Raw genomic sequence first — 25564 nt, forward strand, 5'->3', positions numbered from 1 at the left:
CAAACAAAGTCAGATTTGTGATTTTGAGAATGAACCATATCTAATAAAAACGAAAACAGATAATAGGCCCTGTTATGTGAAAGAGAGTAAGTGATCAGCTCTATAGAACCTCCCCAAAGTCAGAACAGGCACAGATGGTTTTAAATTATTGGCCTGTTTTCTTGGGGGGTGGATATTGAAAATAATTAGAGGTTCTCAGCTTCTCAGAACGTATCTGTAGATTTTACCTGAAAGGGCAGGGGAAAGGGAGAAGGAGTAGAAGAGTGAACAGTAGACAGAAGAAAAAGTGGTCCTTTGGGGAACTACGTGTAACTCCTAACAGCTATCAAACTCAGCACTGGGAAGGCAGGGTTGGTAGGGACTCTGGTGTCAGAAATCGAATTTTGAGAAATCACAGAGTGGTTGCCAAGGAGGATGTGAGCATTGGAGACCCTAATAGTGACAAAAGGACAACTAGGAAGGAACACTGGGTCAGGGTCCCTTCAATACCCCAAGTTCCAGTACTCTCTGCACTGCAGTTTCCTTAGATATTCAATCCCCAGATGAAATAATGCCTAACCTGAAGACTTCTCTTAAAGCTAAAATGACATCAAATATGAGAGTACCTAGCCCAGTGCCATGCACGTAACTTGTGTTCAAAACATACAAGTGGAATGTGAATTATAACTGGATGTGAGCAAAACTTTGAGGGATAAAACATATTTTTTTAAAAGTAGAATTATCCTATTATAACACTGGCTATGTTTAGCAGCCAAAATTAATAACAAATCATGTAGATTCTAAACCTATTACAGATAGTCTCTGACTTACAACGGTTCAACTTACGATTTTTTAACTTTACAATACTGTGAAAGTGACAAGCATTCAGTAGAACATCAATAAATGATATGAGATATTCAATACTTTATTACAAAATAGGCTTTGTATTTGATGATTTTGCCCAACTGTTGGCTAATGTAAGTGTTCTGAGCATGTTTAAGGCAGGCCAGGGTAAGCTATGATATTCAGTAGGTTAGTTGTATTAAATGCATTTTCAACTTACAATCTTTTCAATTAATGATGGATTTATAGGGACATAAACCCATTCTAAGTTGAGGAACATCCATATTTAAATGAACTTCTGAACATGATAAGTGAAAAAGATGCAAATGTTACTTTTTCTTTTTAAAATATTAATATACTTTCAAATAAATGAATATGTATGATGAAAAATAAATGTTACGATATTATAATTGATGTCTCCTCTTTTTCATCTCTAAAATTATTTCAATTGTTTCATCTTTTAGTAAATGCCAATATTCTTATAAGTTCTTGTTAATGTTTTAATGATAGTAAATTGTGATATAAATGCTACCTTTATATCTACCTAGAATAACAGTCAGCCAGGCCTAGCACTGTGCTTATCTTTGCAATTCTCACCAATTCTCATCAGTTTAGGACCAATGCAATGCTTGACCGTCATGCTATCCATAATGATAATAATAATAATAATGCCACTATCATAGACTTGCATAGAGCTTTAGAGTTTACAAAATACTTTCACATACAATACTATCTCATTTTTTAATGTAAGACAAGCTGAATGAGTTGGAGACCATATCCAGGTGAGAGTAAATGGAAGCGGAAAATGCTGTATTCCTACAGATCCTATGCTGCCCTTGGGTAGACTGCACCTGCCTCTCAACCAGCAGTGTAATAAGCAAAATGTTTCAAGGTGATTACCCAGGTACTGGCCCATAACATATTGGGCCAATGTAAGATTTTAAAAACCATGGTAATGAGTCTACAGAATATACTCTGTGGGGTTAGAAGCACATGATGGATAAACTTAGTGACAGAGAAGTACCAGTTTATAACATGGATTCATGCAACATTTTTAATTGGTAATATTCAAAACCCCTGAATGCCAATCTTGAGTTCAAACAACAAGTTTTCACCAATTCCAACCATGCCCCAAGCTCTGCCCTTTCCTTTGTGCTTGAGAGCTAAACTCTACAGCTATGACGACGAAAAATAACCTCCTCTTCTCCTGTGTGTGTGTGTGTGTGTGTGTGTGTGTGTGTGTGTGTGTGTGTGTATTTTAAGTGAACAGCCCTTCATAAAAGTGACAGCCCTTTCTGGGAGCTCCCCTTTCAGCGACACTTCATTCCCTACACACATACTGTATTTGTACCAGGGAGGAATTTCAGACAAGTCTTCCTCTGGCCTTGGCTCACCTCCTGACCACCCGCCCATTAGAGCCTGCAGAATTCCGTCCTTTACTAGAAAGAGCTTGCAGAAAGTTGCGGGGGAAGCACTCCCAGAGCTCGTGTGCTGCACTTGAAGGAGAGAGGCAGGGAGGATGGGGGAAGGAGGGGATTAAAGTCTTGTCTTCCGAGCCTTATCTCCTGCTTGCTTTTGCTAGTCTCTTCTGAGAAACAGCTCCCCTGTGCCTCCAGGCTCCAGTAACACTGAGCACACCTGCTTTCAGCCTCACCTCCAGGCCCCTTTGGCCAGGTCGTTTCTCTGTCTAGATACTCTTATCTCCTTTTATTTGGTTAACTCCAACTCATCCTCCACATTTCAGCTGAGGTGTCACCTTGCTGAGGAAGCCTCTCTGATCCCCTATTTCCTGGCCTGGAGCTTCTCCTGTGTCCCACACCACCAGAGCCTATTCTAATCAGAATTTCTGCTGTATAGAGTTGAATTGGTTGACTGGCTGTTAAACTTCTTGTAGGCAGGGACTGAGTCTTTTCACCATTGTATACCAAGCTTCTAGCACAAAACTGCAGGCATAGCCCGCCTACAGCAAATATTTGTTGGATAATGACAAGAAAACCTATTTAATTTTTATTTTGTGGCTGAAACATAATTTAATTTCCTGGTGATATCAATTATATTTAGAAATCAAATAGTAGAACTACATTTTTTTCCCAGTATGAGACTCTGTAAATATTTTCTTAGGGTCTAAACATGAGCCTGGTTAGCAATCTTCGTTTTTCCTCCTCCATACCTATATATATTAGAATATAGAACTTTAAAAATTTTTACTTAAAGTTTAAATGGTTGAAGCAATGAATTTGGTTAAGTGTCTAACAATAAAACACTACAGATGAGCTGAGTTTTTATGCATCATCGTGACATTTATAGGATTACAAATGTAAAATAAGGAATGGCAGGACTGTTTCTGATTTATTCTTGCAGTATTTACTTATTTTCAAGTTTCTGCTCTAACGGGGATATTTTTGAGATATTAAATCAATGGATGTATACCTTTGATAATCTAAAGTTTCTAGTTTCCTCTAGCTCTTCTACTCATGAAATCAATGGCATTCACATCTTCCCAAGCTATCCTGATACTTTCATGGAACCTTCTTGAAGGTTCAACACTAATGTTCTGGAGGGTGGTAGGGAGTTAGCGCTTCCGGGCTTATCTCAGGGGAAAATGCAAGTCCCTCAGGAAAGCCCATATTCCACAGGGCCCCCACATACCAGGGCTGTGGTGAGAACTACATACTGGCAGCTGGGGGTGGGGTTGGGCAGAGCTCACAGACCTCATATGGGCTGACAGTGTGTGCAGAACATAGCTAGGGCAAATGGCAAGGTCTCCGGTGGTCAATGAGTGGCAGATCCAGCACCTCACCCAAACCAGGCAGGTACAACACACAGTACACCCGGTGACTGGACTAAGGGGATGCTCCCCTCCTCAGAAGTGCCCCTCTCAGGTCCACTTCCACCTACAGGTTTAGGAATCCTATCCCTAACACACAGAGGCCCTGGAAAGGAGGAGGAGGAGAGCCTGAATACATGGAAGGGAAGAGAATAAACAGTCCCAAAAGACTGATTCTTTGAATAAATTAAACACTTGTTCACACACAAACTCCAAGACTGAAAGGGCTGAGTTACCCTAATTAGCACTTTTTTTGTTTGTTTTGAGAGAGGATCTCACTCTGCCACCCAGGCTAGAGTGCAGTGGTACAGTCATAGCTCACTGCAGCCTTGAACTCCTGGGCTTAAACTGTCTCCCCACTTCAGCTTCCCAAAGTGTTGGGATTACAGGCGTAAGCCACTGTATCTGGCAAGTGGCACTTTTAAGTTAAGTCGTCCCTACACTCCCCACATCAACAGGAATAAGAGCTCAGAGCAATATGTGGTCAGCTAAAAGGTAACTCAACATTTTCTTTGCACAGCTGGGTAATGGTGTATAAATTTCAACCCACTGTATTTTGTGTTTGTTTGTTTGTTTGAGACAGAGTCTTGCTCTGTTGCCCAGGTTGGAGTGCAGTGGCACGACCTTGGCTGATTGCAACCTCCGCCTCCTGAGTTCAAGCAATTCTCGTGCCTCAGCCTCCCAAGTAGCTGGGACTACAGGTACGTGCCACCATGCCAGGCTAATGTTTCTATTTTTAGTAGAGATGGGGTCTTGCCATGTTGGCCAGGCTGGTCTTGAACTCCTGACCTCAGGTGATCCATCCACCTTGGCCTCCCAAAGTGCTGGGATTACAGGCGTGAGCCACTGCAGCCAGCCACATTGTATTGTTGAGCATCCTTTGGAAAAATGTGGCAAAGCAATCATAAAAAAAAATATATATATAATTATATTATTTTTTCAAAGATGAGCTTTTCTAGAATGAACTGAAACATTTCCAGGAAAAAGGTAAACAGAAATAAAGAAACTTGACACTCACATGACATCATCCCATCTACAATCCTCTTCTCTCAATCTGTACCAATGGAAACCAATCTTTCTTCAGGGCCTAACCGAAGTATTTCTTCTTCTAAGAAGCCTTCCCCATTACCCCTCCTCCAAAATGCCCAAAATTGAATCCGCAGCTCTAACTTCATGTCTGCGTGTTTCACTAACCTCCCATGTTATCTCTGGCTTTGAATCCTTGGCTCTGCCTCCCAAGAGTCTCATTAAAGGTCGACTGGATAAATGAATGAACATTAATAAGTTATCTCTTAGTAAAATAATGAAAGGCTTCACATTTTTAGACCTCTTGATGATAATGTTACTTGCCCCAAGAATAAAGTCTCCCTTTAAGTCAAACATTTAAGAATCTTTGAATATTTAATATACAAGGCAATAATACATTAAAAAAAAAAAAAGATACTTTCCAAACCATGGGAGAAAAAGGCAACCTAATCCAGTGAGCTCTTGTGAGACTTATGCATCCTGGCAACCAAAAATCAATGTGCATGAATTTCTAATGCATTTGAAAAGCAACAGAGACAGTGGCAATCCTGTTAATATCAACCCAAGGTTAGCTGCTATCTATCTGATTTCCTTTCACATTCAGTCAGTAGACTGCCTTGCAGTGATATATCAACAACCCGTGATGCAAAATTCAGGGAAAGAGCTGACTAATCCTGTCAAGTAATCCAACCTGGAAAAAGGTTTTAAGATCCCCTGTTTCCAGAACATCCACAAACAGCAATTCTGGAATGTACGTACCCGTGGGGTTTCTGACTGGGTCCTGCGAGCCACCATCAGTAACAGCTGTTGCTGAAGGGCACTGACGGCAGGGTCCCCAGAAGATGGATCTTGACTCTCAGAAGTTGTGGTACTGGAGGAGCTGACCTGCATCTCTCTGAGGATGGGCAAAACAAAAGCTTTGGTTATCTGGTAATATCAGAAGTCATCTATTTATTATACACAAACACAAGGACAATAGGAATGCCCAAAGCAGGTAGTGGATGAGTCTTTACAACCTTACATAAACAGTTAAGAGTTTAAAATTATGTATACAAGGCTACCTTCAGGTAGAAGGTCAATTACCCTGCATACATTGAAATTACTCAGGCTACCCCAGGTTGCAGTGTGTCATAGGGCAGGTAGGTAGATGCCTGGTGTTCTACAGATGACAACCTTAATTTTTAAAAATATTTAATGCCTGGGGAGGCCTTAGCAACAAGTTCTAGCCTCATATTTTATAAAAACAAATAGTGGGCTTGGTAATTCTCCAGACACCAACCAGGAAGAAACAGAGATGAACACCTCTGCTACCTAGCTGCATCTCCTCTCCACCAAACCGCAAAGCAAGGTAAGTACTTATTAGACAAAAGAAATGTCTTGGGTAATTGATCAAGAGGACATTACAGAATTAGTTGTGATCTATATCTAAAATAGTTTTATCTTTAATCACACACAGATTGACAAGACTTAAATTAATAGTAAGCAATCTCATTTTTACAAAGGAAAAAATCCTGGCATTTTTTTCCTTTGCCTCAGAAAGCAAAAACTAGGACATACTTCTCTATCTGATTTTCTAATAGGGTATCTATAACTTTTAGGAGACAATGTTGGCTGCCTACTCAACAGACATTTCTCACAGAATGTCTCCTAACATAACTCCATTTTATTAAGTCATCCAAGACTGTGTGCTTTGGAAGAGACATGAGGTCCTTCCCTAGCCCCAGGGAAAAATCCTGGTCTTTAAGCCATTCGCCCTGGCCAGAGCTTGGCTTTGGAATGAGAAAGAAACACAACTCTAAGAGGTCACTGGGGAGCAAAGAAGAGTTGGCTGGGATTAAGAGAGCTCTCGGACAAATTTTTCTATAGTTCTTAAGTAGTAACAAAAGTAAAAGACAGTCTTTCTCCAGGCCTTAACATGATTCGTGAATAATAAATACTGCTATCGTGATGGACAAACTTGAGTACTGGAGAGCTGAGTGATGGAAGGGAACTAGTTTTTTGATGACAGCATTAAACCTCCGAATTCACCAACCTTGAACAGATCATACCTTTGGGCTTCTTGTGTTCTGACATAATACATCTCATCGTGCAGCCCATTTTGTTACAGAAGGTTACTTGTAGCCCAAATCACACTGTCTAACACAGGCTCCTTAAGAATGCAGATGCTACAGTAACAAAATTCCCTTCTGATTTATAATCTACACCTTTCATGATAAAGTTTCTGACAATCTTTTGGATGTTTCTTTTTCCTAACTCCTTCCTATCATATTCGTAAACACACCAATAGTTATTCTGTGAGAATGGTGTTTAAAATACTGTCATACAGCTGGGCGCAGTGGCTCATGCCTGTAATCCCAACACTTGGAGAGGCTGAGGCTGGAGGATTGCTTGAGCCCAGGAGTTCAAGACCAGCCCTGGCAACACAGTGAGACCTAAGCGCTACAAAAATAGAAAAAAAATTAGCTGGGCATGGTGGCACATGCCTGTAGTCCCGGCTACTTGGGAGGCTGAGGTGGGAGGACCACTTGAGCCTGGGAGGTCTAGGCTGCAGTGAGCCATCATCATGCCACTGCACTACAGCCTATGTGAACAGAGTAAGATCCTGTCTCAAAAACAAAAAAAAAAGCAACTTTCATACACACATGTAAATAAACATAAACTTCAATACATTCAATAAAGTCTTCATATAAAGAACCACTTAGGAAACATAACACGATGAAGTCAGGGTTTAGGACGTAAACTAGGCAGAGTAAGTACATGGAGTTTGAAAACTTAAAAATCCTGTGCTTCCATTATTTAATGTTTGCTCCTAAAATAATGCTTTTCCTTCTTGTCTATATTAGTGGCATAATCTCTGTCATTAACAGAGAAAAAGATTAGTTAGATTTATAAAAACAATGTTCATTCAAAGTCTTCTGCGTTGTACGGAAGCCACTGAGTAATGTAACTCTGTCATTTCACATCGAAATACAATAGAACTGAAATTGCATTGTTGACACAAATTCAGAGATATCTTAAACGGAGCACATGCCAGAACTTCACTAAAACCAAAAGATTAAGCTAACTACATTGTAGGTAATGTAGGTAATGATCATAAATAGGCAAGAGTGGGAAAAGAAATGTATGCTTCTGTGCAAAAAAGTAGAAGGTGTACAGCACCCTCTATCGCCAACTGAAATAAACTAAGAATTGACTACGACATAATGTGTAACGAATGACTGTTTTAGAGCAGTCTTCCTCCTACTAAGGTGTCCTGCTAGGAAACATGATACAAAAGGAAGTGTCAATCAATACATATCAGCTTAATTTTTCCATATTTCTTAGTACATTTCAGATTGTAAAATAATAATAATAATAAACATCACTTTCCTATGTAAGCCATTTAAATATCCTTTAAAAAAATCTATGGGTTGATTTTCTATTTAAAATCTTTTGGGTCAGTTCCAGAATTAAACAGAACTAGGTTAAAGTATACTACTCACTATCTGTGACTATAAGCATGTTGTCTTCCTACCTTAAATCCTCCCTATAAAATCAGGAAGATATTTTCCTCGTAGGGATCATTGTGAAAACTAAACCAGACTATGTATGTAAATCAGTGAACACTGCCTTTCACATATTAGGTACTTCATAACCATCCCTGGCCCTTTTTACTTCCTTTTGTTGATATAGGTCTTGACTTTGCTTTTTCTTATATTAAATAGCAACATAACTCCTATGCTTTTACACAAATGGTATATTAATTTCAGGTGTCTCTGTTAGCAGGCATGGGGGAAGAGTATCTTGCCCTCAAATCACACCTAATCTTCCTTATTTTATAAAGACAGTCTCAAACAGCATATTAACTTCCCTCTTAATTAACCTCTTTTATAAGGGTTGAGTATTCTAGACAAGGCATGGGCATATTAAGAAAGATTCTCTTCTGAGCTTAATGACTGGTATATGTCTGCATCAGAAACCTGTATTGTCATCTGTATTGTCATGTGTATATGGGATCTCCATTTGGCCAGGAGGAAATGGTTACATGCTTACAGTAAGCATTGCTCAAATGGAGACGTTTCCCTTATGTGATATAATTCTCTGGTGTCCTGAGAGTGTAGTTATAATCCACCTTGCCCACCCAAGTACCAAAGAGAAGACGATGTCCACAAAAATCACTGACACGGACAGGTGGACAGAAGCGCAATCTTTGAATAATTCCAAAGTCTATGTTCTTTGCTAGTGTCTCTTCTCCAAGTATTTGCTGCTTATTCTCTCTCATTTTTTTTAAGTTATAGACTGTGAGCAGCATAATCATCTAAAAAGACAGTATCTTAGTAACTTAAAGCCAAAGCGTTTCCCACATTAATACATATAAAGTGAAAGCGTTAAGTTTCAAGAGACATTTTCTCTTTCTTCAAAACAATAATGGAAATGGAAATATCCCAAGCCTGTAGTAACTATTCTGTGAACTACAGTACACGATACTTAGCACATCTGGTCTCAATTATCCCACTCTCTGGTGAATCTTTGGTAAACTAGTTTGGTTCAGGGCTATAGCAGAGATAAGTTTATTTAAGCTAGATTGAGCTCCAAGCAATAGCAGAAATAGTGATTAATGGTGGAAATTTCTAAAAGTGCTGCCACTAGAAGGTAATAAAGATGGGCCTGGGGCTAGGATCTAGTCTGGGCCAGAAGAGTGCACTTCTGTATGGAAGGAGTTGGGCCTCAAATTGACCATGACGATATTCCACCATACTGGACTCCCCAGGTTTCCACCATCTGAGCTTCTACAACAAGCAACAGTCAAAATACATGTGCTTCTTCTACACTGTCTCACTGATATTGGAAAAACATTTCTTGAAATTCTTCATCTTCCCCAGAGTTTAAAGACGATAGCCTATCACTCTCAGAGAGAGGGCCTCCCTTTTTCTGCCTCTTTCCTTGTTTTTCAGGCTTCCTCCAGGGACATGGGCACAAGGCGCACAGAGGGACACAGAAATGAAAGTCGCAGCAACATGTTCAATATGCAGGATGTTTAACTAACGCAGCACTGTTCTGAAAACCATAACCTGTTATTTTGAATTTTAACAGGGATTCTTGTTCAACTCTCCTTTTATGTGACAGTAAAATTTGTGTGAGTATCGGAGAAAAAGGCAGCAACACCGTGGAAGTGAGGCAAGGCTGGGAGCATGGGACCTGACTGCCATCATGTGGCGGCAGTGGCTGTTGCCACCGGAACAGAACCACACTGAGCGGCAGGGCCAATTCTCAAGCTTTCAGAGAAAATGCCCCAGAGAACAAAAGTCTTTCTAGAATCAACCTCACAAACCTTTCGTCCTTATGACTCTATGCCTGGGTGAAAGTACAATCTCTTTCTAATACGTCTAAGGAAACAAGATAAGAATGACAGTGAAAGGAGCAAAGAGTAAAAAGTGAAAGCCAAAAAGAGAGGACATGGAAATTTGGGAGGGCAGACACTATTCCAAGGCAGACCCAGGTGATCATCTGCTTCTTGCCAATCTTTTCCACCTCCATGTGATCAAAGGCACCAAGAACCCACAAAAGTTTTTCAAATTTGAAGCAGCAAATACCTATCTCTCTACTATCCAAATTAAGTGAGGCAGCTATATGCATATCTCAAATATTTGTAATAAAAGACGAAATTTCTAAACTATAATTGAATGGCACATGGTACTGGGTATATCTAATATTCAGAGAAGTCACAACGTTTTACTCTTCATTTTGAATATCTAGTTGACTTGTTTTATTGCCTCACATTCCTGTTCAGCTATTCCAAGTCAGAGTGTCACTATTATTTCTTCTGACTAAAGTTAAAAACACAGTCTAAACAGACATGATTATTTATTGCTGTTTTCTGCCTGCTTATCTTCTTTGGGAACCAGGTAGATAATTAAACATTGTGGCTTTAGAGGACTTTCCTGAAAGTTAATCCCAATAAGTAAGAGGTTTTGTTGAGATAAGGGTCAGAGAAGCTGATAATGTCAACAAAAGAGTAAGAACTCTGAGGAGGTAGTAAAGATTAAGTACAGGGCTTCAATCCACCTTTGGAGTATGGTACAGTGGGTTCAGAGACATATGGCAGCTTTCAAACATAAGCCTAATTTATAAACTAAAAATATCTGCTAGATCTTTGCTACGATAATTCAAAAACAAAAGCCATGAATAAGTGAATTCAGATATTTATATTACCATCCTACTCTTATTTTTTAAATAAAAACAAGTTGAAGTTCCATCCTTGATATAAAAATCCCCCAAAAAAGTACTGCAAACAAATTTGCTACAGAATGACTCTTCCATTCAGTAGACTACCATGCCTACTTTCTGAGTTATAGATCCTCAAAATGAATGTAAATATCATGTCTTTCCAATCAGATTTCACTGGGGAGCAGATGATATGCATTTTGCATGCATTTCCATTAGATTGCTTATGACACTGGAAAAGCCAGATTAATACTTAAACATGGTTATAGATTGTCCATAGAAGAAAGCTCTGCTATATTACTTGGATTAATTTATACACAAAGAAATACAAATATTTGCTGAACAAAAAAGAGAAACTATCAAGCTTTAATTACAAGATCTACTGAGTAGTAATAAAAGTTCACTCTGCAACAAACCCTCTGCACTCAAAAACACATTTCAACTTTCTAAGCAGCTTCACCTCCAACTTCCTAGGCAGATAGCCTACTTCCACTTTGGTTTTCCAGGCAGATTAGCAATTCCAACTTTCTGGGCAAATTAGTTCATTTTGGCTCTGAACTACTGAATCAATCTTGTGTTCTGGGTAATAAAATACTCAAGTGGATTTATCCTCTGGCAGTTTTTCCTACTAGCAGTTCTAAAGGCTGCAATTCAAGCTGTAGTTTCCTCATTCTGGTTTCTGGGGAAAGCAGAACTGTGTTAGGTAATGTTACCAAAGGTACCTGCTCTATGGACAGCTATTGTACAACCGGAAAATGCTGCTTATGTTTCTGCAGCAGTCCACAAGAACCGCACTGGTTCCCACAGTGACAGTGGGGCAAAGGAGAGAAATTTGTTTCCTCTCCCAGTTTCCTTCAGGAATCCCCAAAGAGACATGGAAGTTACATTACTAACAATTCCCTATTCATACTTGGGAGTCAGGGATATAAAACTGTCACATGGTAACAAGGCTCAACAATAGCTAAGAGGAATGGCTTTTTTGCTAATAACAAGAATCAGCCATTTAATGGCCCAGTTGGAGACAGTCCCAGCCACTGAAGTCACCTTATGGGGAAAAGCCTGCTTTTCCAATATATCTTCCATGGCTGAATGGCTTACAGCCCCAAGTAGGCATCCTTCCAAGTTCAAAATCAAAGTTTACGTTTGTTTACTGTAATAGAAAACTTAAAATCTAATTGCATTAAAAGCCAAGGACATAATATTAAAGGACCTACTCTAAAATTATCATACATGCCAAGATGTTGGAATACAACAGGTATTTAAGGGGAATGCCTTAAAATCACATAAACCAACTCATAAAAGCACTAGAGGAAAGGCTTCCACCTGGCCAAAAGTCTCTTTTGTTATATAAAATCAGGTATTTTGTTATAAAAATCAAGAAACAAAAGTCAACATCTTTTGGTATATCAAGTCACAGTGCACTTTACCTGAAGTCCTTCTGCTTCTATCCAAAGACAGTAACAACAGCTAACACTGACTGAGGACCCTCTATGGCAGGCACTGTCCTAAGCACTGCATGTGTACTATCACCTTTAATTTTTTTTTTTTTTTGAGACTGAGTCTTGCTCTGTTGCCCTGGCTGGAGTGCAGTGACATGATCTCGGCTCACCACAACCTCCGCCTCCCAGGTTCAAGCTATTCTCCTGCCTCAGCCTCCCAAGCAGCTGGGACTACAGGCGTGTGCCACCATGCACAGCTAATTTTTGTATTTTTAGTAGAGACGGGGTTTCACTATGTTGATCAGGCTGGTCTTGAACTCCTGACCTTGTGATCTGCTCGCCATGGCCTCCCAAAGTGCTGGGATTACAGGCATGAGCCACCACACCAGGCCCACATTTAATTTTTAAAGCAAACCAGTGAATTAATTACAGAAGTATTATCTGCATTTTTTGGTTAGAAAATGGATACTTAAGATGGTTAAGCAAGTTGCATAACGTCAAACAAAAAGTAAATATCAGTGCTGGAATTTGAACCCAGATAAGTCCGAGACAAAACTTGTGTTCACATAGCTAGATACTAAACCTCTGATTTCAAGGAAGTAAAATTCTCAATGTCAGATTTTCCTCTGTTGTTAGCTTTCATACAGACAGAGAAAATTGTTTCCTTATGAACTAATAAAACACAGGGCTGGACTGGGTGCGGTGGCTCATGCCTATAATCCCAGAACTTTGGGAGGGTGAGGAGGGCAAATCACTTTGAGGCCACGAGTTCGAGACCAGCCTAGCCAACACGACAAAACCCCGTCTCTAGCAAAAATACAAAAAATTAGCCAGGTGTGGTGGTGCATGCCTATAATCCCAGCTACTTGAGAGGATGAGGCAGGAGAATTGTTGAACCCAGGAGGAAGAAGTTGTGGTGAGCCGAGATCACATCAATGCACTCCAGCCTAGGCCACGGAGCAAGACCCTGTCTCAAAAAAATTAAAAATAAAAATAATAAAAACTCAGGACTGGAAAATTTAATTTGAGTCTCCACCTCTGATTTCTATGTAGATTGGTTTTAAAAGGGTCATTTTACATGTTTCATTTTGCTGTACCTTCCCACTTATAAAAGGAGAAGATCACATTCTGTGTTCAAATGCATTGATCTGGCAAACTGCTAGTGCTTCTGGCTCTCCCTCCAACCGTCCCACCAAAGATGAGGGATTTATTTGTTGAGGTCGTTTTGATAATCCCACATTCATCAGGGTTGTTTTGCTCTGCAAATAGATTCCCATCACTCCTGCTGCATAAAGAACAAACCACACTCCTCAACCGGGTTTCATGGGCCCCAGGACCCTACTCCACCCCTCCTGTTTAGCTTCTCCTGCTGTCCCTCACCCCAGAACTCCAACTGGGCCATCTTTGTCATTTCCAATGATTCATTTGATTTAATCCCACATTTATTGAGAACCTACCTATAAAGGGCTAAGCAAAGGCTGGTTATAGATGTATGCAATCTAGAAAAAGAGATGAGAACCCTCTACAAATAAATGAGATACCAGGGAGACTGTGATCAGCATCCTCCTGGCAGCAACTTGAAGAGATGAATTTCAGAGAGGACTAAGAAGGAAAAGAAGCATAACAGAGGCAGATTGTAACTTGAGCTTTCAAAGATGAGAGTTTCAAAAGGGAGCAATGAGTGGAGAACTTGGCAAGGTGGTTTGGAGGAGCCTGCAGTGGGAATCACCTAGGGGCATCTGGATGCCGCACATGTGCGCAAGAAGGGCTGAGGGAGCAGGGCAGAGGCTGCTTTCCCACTGGAGGGGGCAGGGCAGAGGCTGACCACAGGTAGCTCACAGGCCACAGCCAACCACGCACAACCTGTGGTCTGTGGTGTTGTTAAAAAAATTAAAATCGGCTGGGCGTGGTGACTCACGCCTGTAATCCAGCACTTTGAGAGGCCAAGGCAGGCGGATCACGAGGTGAGGAGATTGAGACCATCCTGGCTAACATGTTGAATCCCCGTCTCTACTAAAAATACAAAAAAATTAGCCCGGGTGTGGTGGCGCGCGCCTGTAATCCCAGCTATTCAGGAGGCTGAGGCAGGAGAATCACTTGAACCCGGGAGGCGGAGGTTGCAGTGAGCCGAGATCGTGCCACTGCACTCCAGACTGGGTGACAGACGGAGACTCCATCTCAAAAAACAAAAAAACAAACAAAAAAACAAAAAAAACCTTAAAATCAACAACATGAAACAAAATACACTTTTAGATACAAATATGCATTTCTAGCTCCTTGTGGAAAAAAATGGAAAATCCTATCACCTGGGACTTATGAGCCATCATAAGTAGACTAACAGAGCAGCAGCCCTTCAGATGGGATAAATGTCCTTCAGATGGGATAAATGCCCTTCAGATGGGATGAATGCCCTCTGATTTACTGCAGTCATCACCACTCCTCTCTACCATTCCACACTGGGCCAGCTTCACCTATTTATCACATCTGCCTGGGCTCTGAGAAACCCTGAGCCTGTGACGCCACGGTGGGGGATGGGAGCAGGGAGGGAGACTCACCTGTCCACTGGCCACTTACTATCTACATGAAGCTGAGCACTTTTGGCAATCAGTCTTAGTTTCCTTATTTGTAAAATAGAGCTAGTGTCACCAGCCTTAGTTTTGTTGCGCAGATAAAATTAGATAATTTAACATTTAGCTTAGTGTGTAAGTGTTTAACAAATGGTGGCTGTTACTACCCGAAACTACTGAAGGAAAGTGCCTCGTTCAGGGCCACGAACTGCCATAATATTGCACATGGGAACACAGGGGTAAGGTACAAGCTACTTGGTCCTTCCATGGGGCAAAATCCTGACCTGCTGGCATTTCACTGGCTCTGCTCTGGTTCCATTCTTTACCTCTACCATTAGAGATACAGCGATGACACCCCCAGGTGCACATGAACTCACACGAGTGCACACATGCACTAGTATGTTAATTCAGAAATTCAAAAATCTAAATTGAGCCTGATAGCTGGTTCTTATTCTGCTTTCTGAGAATTCTTCTTTCAGATAGCCAACCCAAAGATTCCCAAATCATCATTACATCATGGGCTTCTGCAAAAGACAAAGCTTATTACAAATCCAAAGAACTTAGCCCCCTGTGAATGGGTAGCACAGTTTTCCATGTGTCAGAATCTGGGGAGATGTTTGAGACAATCGGAATATCCACCCTAAGCCTGTCAGACAGCAGTTTAAATCCAGAAGATCATCTGACTGACATAGGACTGACTCGTTTTTCCTGAGCACGAATTAAACAGATGGTAGTGCCTTAACTGCTTTTCCAGAACTGCCTAGGGAACAGCTTCAATGCTGTAATTTTGCTAAGTGAAGGGACTGGAGTTTTGTGCTCATGCATCTGACACGAAGCACTGTATATGTCCTGTACCCAAATGGGCCGCTGAATGCCACAACACCGCATAACAAAGTCCCCTCTATTTTCTATCTTAAGGACTAACTATACATATGATAGCAAACCGTGTGTATTATTTCACTTTATCTTTGAAGCACAAGAAAGAGAAGTTACACATGGCAATGTGTCCTTCTTTTCTAGAACTCTTCTTGTTTGTTGGTGTTTTTGCTATGTTTTGTTTTGTTTTTTGTAGAGATGGAGTCTTGCCATGTTGCCCAGGCTGGTCTCAAACCCCGGGACTCAAGTGATCTTCCCACCTCAGCCTTCAAAAGTGCTGAGATTGTCAGGTGTGGTGGCTCACGCCTGTAATCCCAACACTTTGGGAGGCCAAGGCTGGCGGATCACGAGGTTAGGAGTTTTGAGACCAGCCTGGCCAACATGGTGAAACCTTGTCTCTACTAAAAATACAAAAATTAGCCAGGCGTGGTGGCAGGCACCTGTAATCCCAGCTACTGGGAAGGTTGAGGCAGGAGAATCACTTGAACCTGGAAGGCAGAGGTTGCAGTGAGCCAAGATTGCATCACTGTACTCCAGCCTAGGTGAGAGAGCAAAACTCCGTCTCAAAAAAAAAAAAAAAGTGCTGAGATTACAGGTGTGAGCCACCATGCCCAGCCCTTTTCTAGAACTTTTAAGACCAACACCCTGTCAAATAATGCTGGAGAAAGAGCAGATAGTCAAAGACCCGGAAGTTGCTATCTGAGACTGGTGGACCAAGACCTTGCCCATTGGAGCATTCACACATGAGAAAAGCTAGGGGTGACTAGGGACATTCAATAAAGATTTTCTTCAAGGGGAAAGTTGCTCGCAAAAAACTTGAACATTTTTCTCTTTACAGGAGCTCAGTAATTAATTCAGTTGCCTTTTCACCAGAAACAGAGTCCTCGGGGTCACCTGTTGATTTTTGCTGCCTGGCTTTTATCCACAGAACTCCAAACATCCCTCGGACAGCCAGCCCCTTCCAGTCTCGGGGGAACCTCGAATCCAACTCTGTGTGTGTACGTAAGCCCAGGCCAAGTGCTTGCCTGGTCTTAGTGACTGGGCTCAGGGAATATGGCTCAGTCAGAACCAATCAGACACAATGAGACCTTCCATGGGATCTATGGGAAAGAAGCATACTGTTCTTGCTGGACTTAGATGAGAGAAGACACAAGATCTAGGGTAACAACAGCCGTCTTTTGACCGCCGGGGTGAGGTGTTTGAGAACGGTGTCAAAACAGAGGAGCAGGAGAGCGATGGAAATGGCAAAACTAGGCCCCAGTGACTCAATCTGAACCTCTTTATCTAGACACTCCTGAAGACAGATGGACCCAAGACTGTTCAGTTACATCACCGCAAAATCCCCACTTTGCTTAAACCTGTTTGAGATGGGTTTCCTTCCTCTGTAACAGAAAGGGGTCTGACTATTCTGTGGACTTGAAAAGGCATGTAAGAAAGGGCCTGGCATTCTGAGACTCTCCACCAAGCCACACGCCTCACAAGAAAGTTCAGCATCAACACATTCAGTTGCCTCTCAGTCCAACACCCCCGCAGCACCCCAACACAACCTCACCAAAAGCCGTTTCACCAAGGCTGAATGCACTGCGGCAAACCTATGTCCAGGCAGCTCTGGAAATGGAAGGCAGGTTAAATATAAAAGAGCTGTAATCTGGAAAGGAAATGCAGAGGAAATGAAAGAAAGCAGAAGCTGGAGGAAGTTTAATAAAGAGAGAGAAATTTAAGGGGAGAAAGCAAGTTAACAGGTCATGCTAGAAGAGGCAGAGCCTAAGGAACTGAGGCTTAATGAAAACACTATAGGTCCTCTCTCTCATTTTTACTTGGATACTATAAATTTTCAGTTCTTTAAGGCTCTGGATATATGGCCTTATTCTAACTACCATTACTGACAAATGCAGTTCAAGTGTCTAACCTAGGGGAAAAATGACATATATTTATCCTGGGGGGAAAAAATTAAAAACAAAAATCTTGTAACTTTACTTTGGGATAAAAGAAGAATTTGTTCTAAATTCAGCTTAGAAAAACTTCAACTTTTAGCTGGGAATTGCAGAATAATATGATAGTTTTCAAAGCTGCGTTCTCATGCAATTACATATTTTGTCTGAGAAAGCTGCCATCTTAGATGACTAAACTCATCAAACCATCATAACGTCTAGAATGTCCTGGAGGTTAGAGTAAAGATGTGGACAGCAAACCTCCCTCTCCTCTTGGGTGTCCACTTGCATGGGGACTTTGCATGCTTGTTGGCTGGAGAAGAAGAAGTTTGTGCCGTTTGGATTGGTCCATGGTACCTGAGGGAAAAGGAGGAAGAGTGGACGGCAAGTGGGGCATGAACAAGATTTCTGTTTCCCCACAGGAGTGACTTTGGGCACATGCAGTCTGCTTTAATGCAAAGCTTGGGAAGGACTGCATGGCGGGAGAGAGCCATCACCTACGGTTCCCATCAGACCTACCTGAATGGCACTAGCATTCCTAAGCAGGTAAGAAACAGTAGTGGCGTTAAAGAGAGAATGCCCTAAGAAGCTGGTACACGACAGCATTCCACCTGGAGGCCAGAATGCAAGGACAAAGACAGCCTTTATTCTAAGCACACAGGACCCTCCCCCTGAATTTCCCATAAACCCTTGGGAACACTTTAAACTTGGAAAGACACATGGGGTCACAGACTCTGAAATTAAGGTTTAGATGTGAAGCACAAGACATTCCAGTTACACCGTGAAAGTCTCCCATAAATCCTCAAATATACATATAATTCTAAAGAAGCATACATGAACAATTTACTTCCACACTTAGAGCAACCAACTGAGACATGGCCATATGGATTATCCACAAAGAATCTTGAAGCCCAGGATGAAGGATGAATTCCATCTGCCACTGACAAGACGTACAGTTTTCCCAACGCACTATTAATCATCGTATGTCCCAGATATGCAAACTAATTTAATATCAACTTCATCAACTAATTTAATATCAGCATAATTAAGAAAGTTATTCAAAGCATTCTGAAGTAAAATAGAAAAGATGTGTATCTATCTGTAAAACAGTTTGCCTTTATTACTGTAAATGAGAATAAATGAGAACTAACCACATTTCTAGTCCACTCCTTGGGACAAATTTAATAATGTGTTTGAGAGCTGCATCACCATCTTTCTTGAAGGGAACATTATTATGTTTATACAGAGTTCCTGTCTATTTATACTACCTACATGTTATCTTCATTTTTGGAAGCAGCAACAATGAAAACGGTTTCATTTATTTTTCATTATTTCACAATGTCAGATTTTCTTTTTCTTTCATACAAAACCACATGCCTTAACAACTACAAAGGGATTAACACATTTCTTCTAAACCAGAATCCTCACTTTATCTTCATCGCTGTGTCTCCCAGCAATGCAACAGCTCTCAAGCCTGGAAACAAAGCTCCACTCACCGAGCCTGAGAGAGACAGTCACTATTTGATGGTAGAGGCTGTAAAGGGCCTTCTTTCTGATTTCCAGATTTTAAATAACAGGATCTAATTTCCCCTGTAAAATCAGAAAATTTCAGCAAAGAATATGACATAATTATTCATATAGAATCGTTTCAACTTATACAATTTTCAAGTTAAAAGGAAACTTATTTTGGTCTGTTATAATAACTGTTGACAATTGGGGTCCATTCTTTATATTTCTGCACAGAACATGTATCATGAGAAGTTGAAGGATGTCTGAAAGGAACTTTACTAAGAAAATTTTCTTCGACCTGCTTCCCTGCTAATATACTTAGACAAGTTTTGACTTGGTTACTTATTATTTAATTGCTTTTGATAGACTTATTTGTATCATCTCTTAATTCACTTTACATACGTTCTCTTCATGTGTCAGCATGATCTGTGCTAGGATATAACCAGATTTTTTGGTATACGAATACCTCAGTATCATGTGCAAAAAGCAGCTTATTAAGAGTACAGTTTTGATTGGTGGACCGCATGAGACCATCTCTGCCTCCAACTGTGCAGATGAGCAAGTGTCACAGCACACTGACTGATGTGTCAGTCTGTTAATGAGGAAAAGCAAGAGATGGAATTAATTTGCAGAGCTCAATTAGCTCCACTAAAGCAGTTCAGGATACTGAGGTGTGAAAATCCGGTTTCTGCCCAGAAGAGCTCCTACTAGTGCCTTCTTCAGTTGACACAGGAAGCATAATTAACCTTGTCTGTTGTGAGCAGCTGGAAGGTGGCCCTCCAACTCAAAGGTGTTTTCCACCAAGAGAAACTGTAATGACAACCGCAGCCCCTGTGGAGGCTTTCATGTAAGTGCTAATGTTGTTCTTTAGGATGTAAAAGTCCCTTATATTTCTGCACATGCAAAAGCATTTAAAACTATAAACTACTGAACTCCAGATAAAGTAACCATATAATTTACTCTCCAAACCAGGATCCTTTTGCGAGTAAAATAACAAGCACTACTGGAGCTATATGATACATAAGCCAAGACCCATCCCAGAAAAACTAGGACCTATATCCCTTATCCTTTGAACTTTGAACTTGCCACTTTATAATTCTCTATGTATACTATTTTAAATCCTTTTTATACCAAGGTGCTGAAAAAATATATCAAGGTCAGGTGTGCAACACAGGTCCAACAAATATTTAGTAAGTACTGGGCATTGCCCTCTTGAAGTTGATAACTGTGAGGGGGAAATGCCATTAATCAAATTATTATACAAGCTGTAATATTATCAAAGAACGAAAGAGATGAGTGTTAAGAGAACAACAAAAACTGATGAAACTGATTAAGTCTGGGGAGTTCAGGAGAGGTGTCCCTGAAAAACTTACCTTAGGACTAAGATCTGAAAAAATCAATAGCACACACTGGGGCACAGCACGTGTAAAGGCCCCGAGATGGGAGGCAGCACACTCCATTCAAAGAACAGTATGTGGGCAACCACAGGGTTAAGTCTTCCAGTTCTCAAGTCTAGCACTCATGCTAAGGTATCACGCTGAGTCCTGAGAAAGCTGACAGTTTTCCCTGCTTGTTCATTAGTAAAGAGCTCCAAAGACTCACCATGTTCATCAATGAAGACATGCATAGCATCCACAGATATCTCTTCTTGTACAGATGTTTCAGGCCCACTGATGACTTGCAAGACAGAACTATCTTGTTGGGAAGTTACCCTGTAGATTATCTGTCTTTGTCTATTGCCCTGGAAACTTAACACATATAAAAGTTTCAAAAAAAATGATTAGAAGTTCCTCCTTATCCTTGATAAAGCATTAAAAGCAGAAGCCAGTAAATGAGGCTGTCTCATGCTTTATGACCAAGTGAAACTAAATTAAGTAACTTATCCTTACAAGGCTGTGGTCTTGGCAGGCTGAGTGCATGCGGGGCCGGTGCTAGTATGGTCTTGACTTTGCAAGTCTGGTTTTCCTTGCTTAGAACTGTGTCCACTGGGCTTTTCATTTTCCAGGATTTCCTCCTTTTTTTCCTGGGAACAGTTATCTGAAAAACATTGCTTTACTTGTTAATTTAATATAAAATAAATCAATGTGAAAGCTCTGGGAAATAAGTTACCAAAACTGAAACAAGAATAGAAAGAAAATCTAAGCAGCTCCTCTGCATGCAAAAGGCTTTTAAATAATTTTTCATTTTTTTAATTATGGAAGTACCTACATATATGTGAAAAACAGAAGTATGTATAAGTTTGAGACGTGTTATTTAGGTGTCTACAAACACCTACTATTTTATATACAGGTTGAGGGACTCCCTTGAAATAACTCGGTGACCACACATGTGCCCAGCTGGAAATCATCCATTTAGGTTACATAGGTCTGAAAGGTTCATATCTCATAAATGAATAACTTCAGATTTTAAAAAATTACAAAAACAAATCTGGCTATTTCAGAACAAGGTCCCCTTTACCATTTATAAATCTTATCAGTCTTTCTTCTCACTCTCCAAAACTGAATTTTCAAGCTAAAGCTAGAATTGTCCCCTTCATAAAGCAAATACTTGTTAAGTATAGCTGGGGGCGGGGGTTGTTTTTGTTTGTTTGTTTGAGACAGGGTCTGGCCCTGTTGCCAAGGCTGGAGGCTGGAGGCTGGAGTGCAACGGTGGAGTCATAGCACGCTGCAGCTTCAACCTCTTGGGCGCAAGTGACTCTCCTATCTCTGCCTCCCAAACAGCTGGGATGACAGGCACATGCCACTACATCCAGCTAATTTTTTAAATTTTATGTAGGTATAGGGGCACGCTATGTTGTTCAGGCTGGTCTTGAACTCCTGTCCTCAAGTGATCCTCCCACCTCAGCCTCCTGAAGTACTGGGATTACAGGCATGAGCCACCACACCCGGCCAAGTATAGCTGATTTTGAACAATATGCTTAGCACTGTGTAGGACACAGAGAGCTACAATACCTATTCCTTGCCCTGAGAACATTTTAAGATGAATGAGAATTCCAAGATCAACAGGTACTGATTGTTTTTATTTTTTGCATTTTTTGAATCCTCTTTAAACAACAAACCACTAAGGGTCTCAGGTTATACCATTATGCCAAATGGACTGCATATGTCCCTGAGGATCAGCCCTTCCTTTTCTGTGGACACATTCCAACAGTCACTTTTAAGATCAAAAGGACCATTGTACTCCCATGACTTACTCTGAGTAAATGATTGGCTCTTAAGCTCAACAGCCTGTGCCTGAGAGAACAGAATTGAGCCTGAACCTACAAGTTCTTTCAAGACACACCATTAGAAAAGTCTATCAAGATCTGCCTAAGCCCTCAGAAAGCAAAACTGTGTTAGTGTCTGTGGGATATAAATCACATCCTTGCATATATAACAAAGTTATTCATCCTTAAACTTCAAGTAATTAGAGGAGCAATGCTGGCTTCTCTGTGAGTCCTGAACATAAACATTTTCAGCACATCTGTGAAACTACCATAAGAATTTCCTTGGTATGAAAATGTTTGCATTTCATGTGACAGCCTGTCAAGATAGAAGTTTTCACAGTTTTCCAGAAACACATTTATAAGAAAGTGCTATCATAACAAATAGCTTTAGCCAGTAATCATGCCTCATAAAAAATCGCAGGAAGGCATATTGACACAGCTCTCCTGCTTCACACTAAGTGTCTTTGAATTCATTTGTTCACATCTCTTTATCATATCTTAGACTCCTTTTCTCTTAAATGGGTACATTACATAAGTCAACATATGGACTTTTTTTTCCTTTTTTCCTTAAAAAATACATTTATAGAAATGTTTCTGTTTATAAAAATAGTACACAGTCATTGTATGTAATTTAAAACTATACAAAAGAAAAAACTTTGAATCACTCTTAATCCTGCCATCATGATATTACCACTGGAGCCAATTTGATATATATCACACCAGTCTCTTTTTCCTAGATATACGCACTTTTTTTTTTTTACAAAAATGAAATCATAATGCAGGTATGGTTTTATACCTATATTTATCTTAAACTATTATAAATATTTAATGTTATTGGATATTCATCTACATCATCTAAAAATAGTAGTTATATAATATTACACTGATAATGGTATAATTTAAATAGACCCTGACTATAAATTTACATCGTTTCAATTTTCCATATTATAGACAATTTTTCAATAAGCATTTCTATATACATTCATGATTCTTTCCCTAGAAATTCTTAGAAGTTAGGAGACTGAATATACAAATGGACAATAGGCAGAAACCATTCATAAAAGTAGAACGCTGACCAATAATCTGCAGCAACCAGGTGAGAAAATCAACCCATTATCCAGAGTAACCAGCCCAGGAAGCCAATATACTATGCACAAGTCAGGCTTGTAGGAAGTCAGACCACTATTTCTGGCAAACAATCCAGGAAGCCAAACAATAACCCCCATAATAATTAGCCCGAAATGGCCAGGACTTGATTCATAACTGACAGCTTCCCTAATGTCTGTCCCTGCTTCCAACTTAGGACCACCCAAAGAAAACCAAACCAAACCAAGCACATAGGATGCCTCACTCCTAGTCCAGCCACCTCCAGCTTCCTAATGCCCATAACCTCCAATCAGGGCACATCCGAAGCCTTTCCTTTTTTTCCACTATAAAGCTTTCTCATTCAAGTTGCCTTTAAGTCTCTGCTGAACCCAAGCGATGACCGCTGACTCCCTTGCTATAAGCAAGCTCTGAATAAATAGACTTTGCTTGTTCTCATGTGGGCGGTCCTCATTTATTTCCACAAAGTAAAATAAAGTTGTGTCAAACAAAAAAGCAAACAAACATGGTTTAAAGGCTTTTCAAAAGTGTGTGGTTTTCCATAGCCTTGAATTCTAGGATATTTCTGAGACCTGAGAATAATCCTAAGGCGCTTTGTGAAGAGAACCTGGGCTGGAAATAAGAGTACATTAGAGAGAACTGGAGAATTGTGTGTCTTTTTCTAGTCAGATCCAAGTTCAAGCACTGTCCTACTAATGAGCAGGAAAAAGATTAGAGACCATTTCCTAAGCTGCTAATATCATTAAACACCATCATGTTGTTTTATAAACACACTCAAAAACTGGGTTTTCAGATTACAATAACAAATACTTTAGTGAAAGAAGAGTAAGAGGATATTACCAGTCTCAAAGATACATGGCATCACTGAAAAACCATCTAATTTGCCACCTTTGACGTTGATGGCCTTCTAAGAGCTAAAAGATTCACTGTCTCTTTCTTCCTTCAATTAAAATCCTCTGTCCTTTCCTAAAAGAAGCATGGAATTCATTCCAACTCCTCCCTTCCTGCTGTACCTTCAAGTTCTTGATAACTAAGCCTATCTCTTCCCATAGAATACCTCATATCTCCCTGCACACAACCTCAATTTCCAATTTAACCCTTCTGATTGAATGTGGCTGGCTGAAAAAATTAAGAAGAGCAAAAACTCAAGTAGGCAAACCAAATAAACTTTACATACAACCTGAGGGGAAAACAAAAATAAAAGACTAAAATTGATCAAATAGCAAAATTTTTCACACATTTTCCTAAGTGAATCCTCACAATAAATCTATAACATATTATGATTCCCACTCTGTAGAAGAAACTCCAACACAGATGGATTTGATCAATTGTCCAAGCTCAACCAGCTGGTGTTACTGAACCAAAATCTGGCCTTGGGCTATCTGGTTCCAAAGTCAGTGCTCTATCCACTGGACACACTGCTTCTGGGAAGGCCTTCATGTGCTCTGGGTTATCACTGGCTAATACAGTAGCCAATAGCCACATGGCTACTTAAATGAATTAAAATCTAATGAAATTAAAAATGCCAGTTCTCATCTGCACAACCCCCTTTTAAAGTATTAAATAGCTACATGTGGCCATTGGCTACCATATTGGACTGCAGATATGGAATATTTCTATCACTGCAGAAAATTTTATTGGACAGTGCTAGCCTAGAGGTATGAATCTTTATATTAGATAGATGATAAACACCCAAATCTTTAAACACAAAAGTTTTTATCTCAGGTTACTCCTGCTTTATATACCGCCCTGTCTGTTAAAAAGTTTAACTGAATCAGAGAAAATTGCTCAGAGCAACCAGTACGGAGCCAGAGGAGCTCCTGGCTGTCCAGAGAGCAGAGGAAAAATCCCAGCACTAAGAAACGTTACTACCTACAGCACAGAAAATGAGCCACCAGATGCAAACACAACTTTCCGTCAGCATTCCTACCATACAGATGCTATCTCAGTACAGATCTATGTAGAAATGATATGCTCAGAAATCACAGCAGTAACAGGATTTAAAGCTAAAAGACCTTATGAAAGCTCTAGTCCAGTAACATCATTTTACCCAT

General features: G+C 40.3%; 1 protein-coding gene across 3 annotated transcripts in view; it reads right to left on the reverse strand.

The window, feature by feature from the left end:
• The window catches only part of PCNX2 (pecanex 2), a 344391-nt gene that overhangs the window by 248414 nt on the left and 70413 nt on the right, over positions 1-25564 (reverse strand). For all 3 annotated transcript variants that reach the window (XM_063707871.1, XM_055372884.2, XM_004028606.5), the window contains exons 6-9: positions 21091-21238; positions 20804-20949; positions 19189-19282; positions 5435-5570 (exon numbers count right to left, since the gene is read on the reverse strand). In XM_063707871.1, coding sequence (XP_063563941.1) covers positions 5435-5570; positions 19189-19282; positions 20804-20949; positions 21091-21238 — 524 coding nt within the window. The remainder of the gene's footprint in view (positions 1-5434; positions 5571-19188; positions 19283-20803; positions 20950-21090; positions 21239-25564) is intronic.

Source organism: Gorilla gorilla, chromosome 1 (assembly GCF_029281585.2).
Source record: "Gorilla gorilla gorilla isolate KB3781 chromosome 1, NHGRI_mGorGor1-v2.1_pri, whole genome shotgun sequence".
Lineage (NCBI taxonomy): Eukaryota > Metazoa > Chordata > Mammalia > Primates > Hominidae > Gorilla > Gorilla gorilla.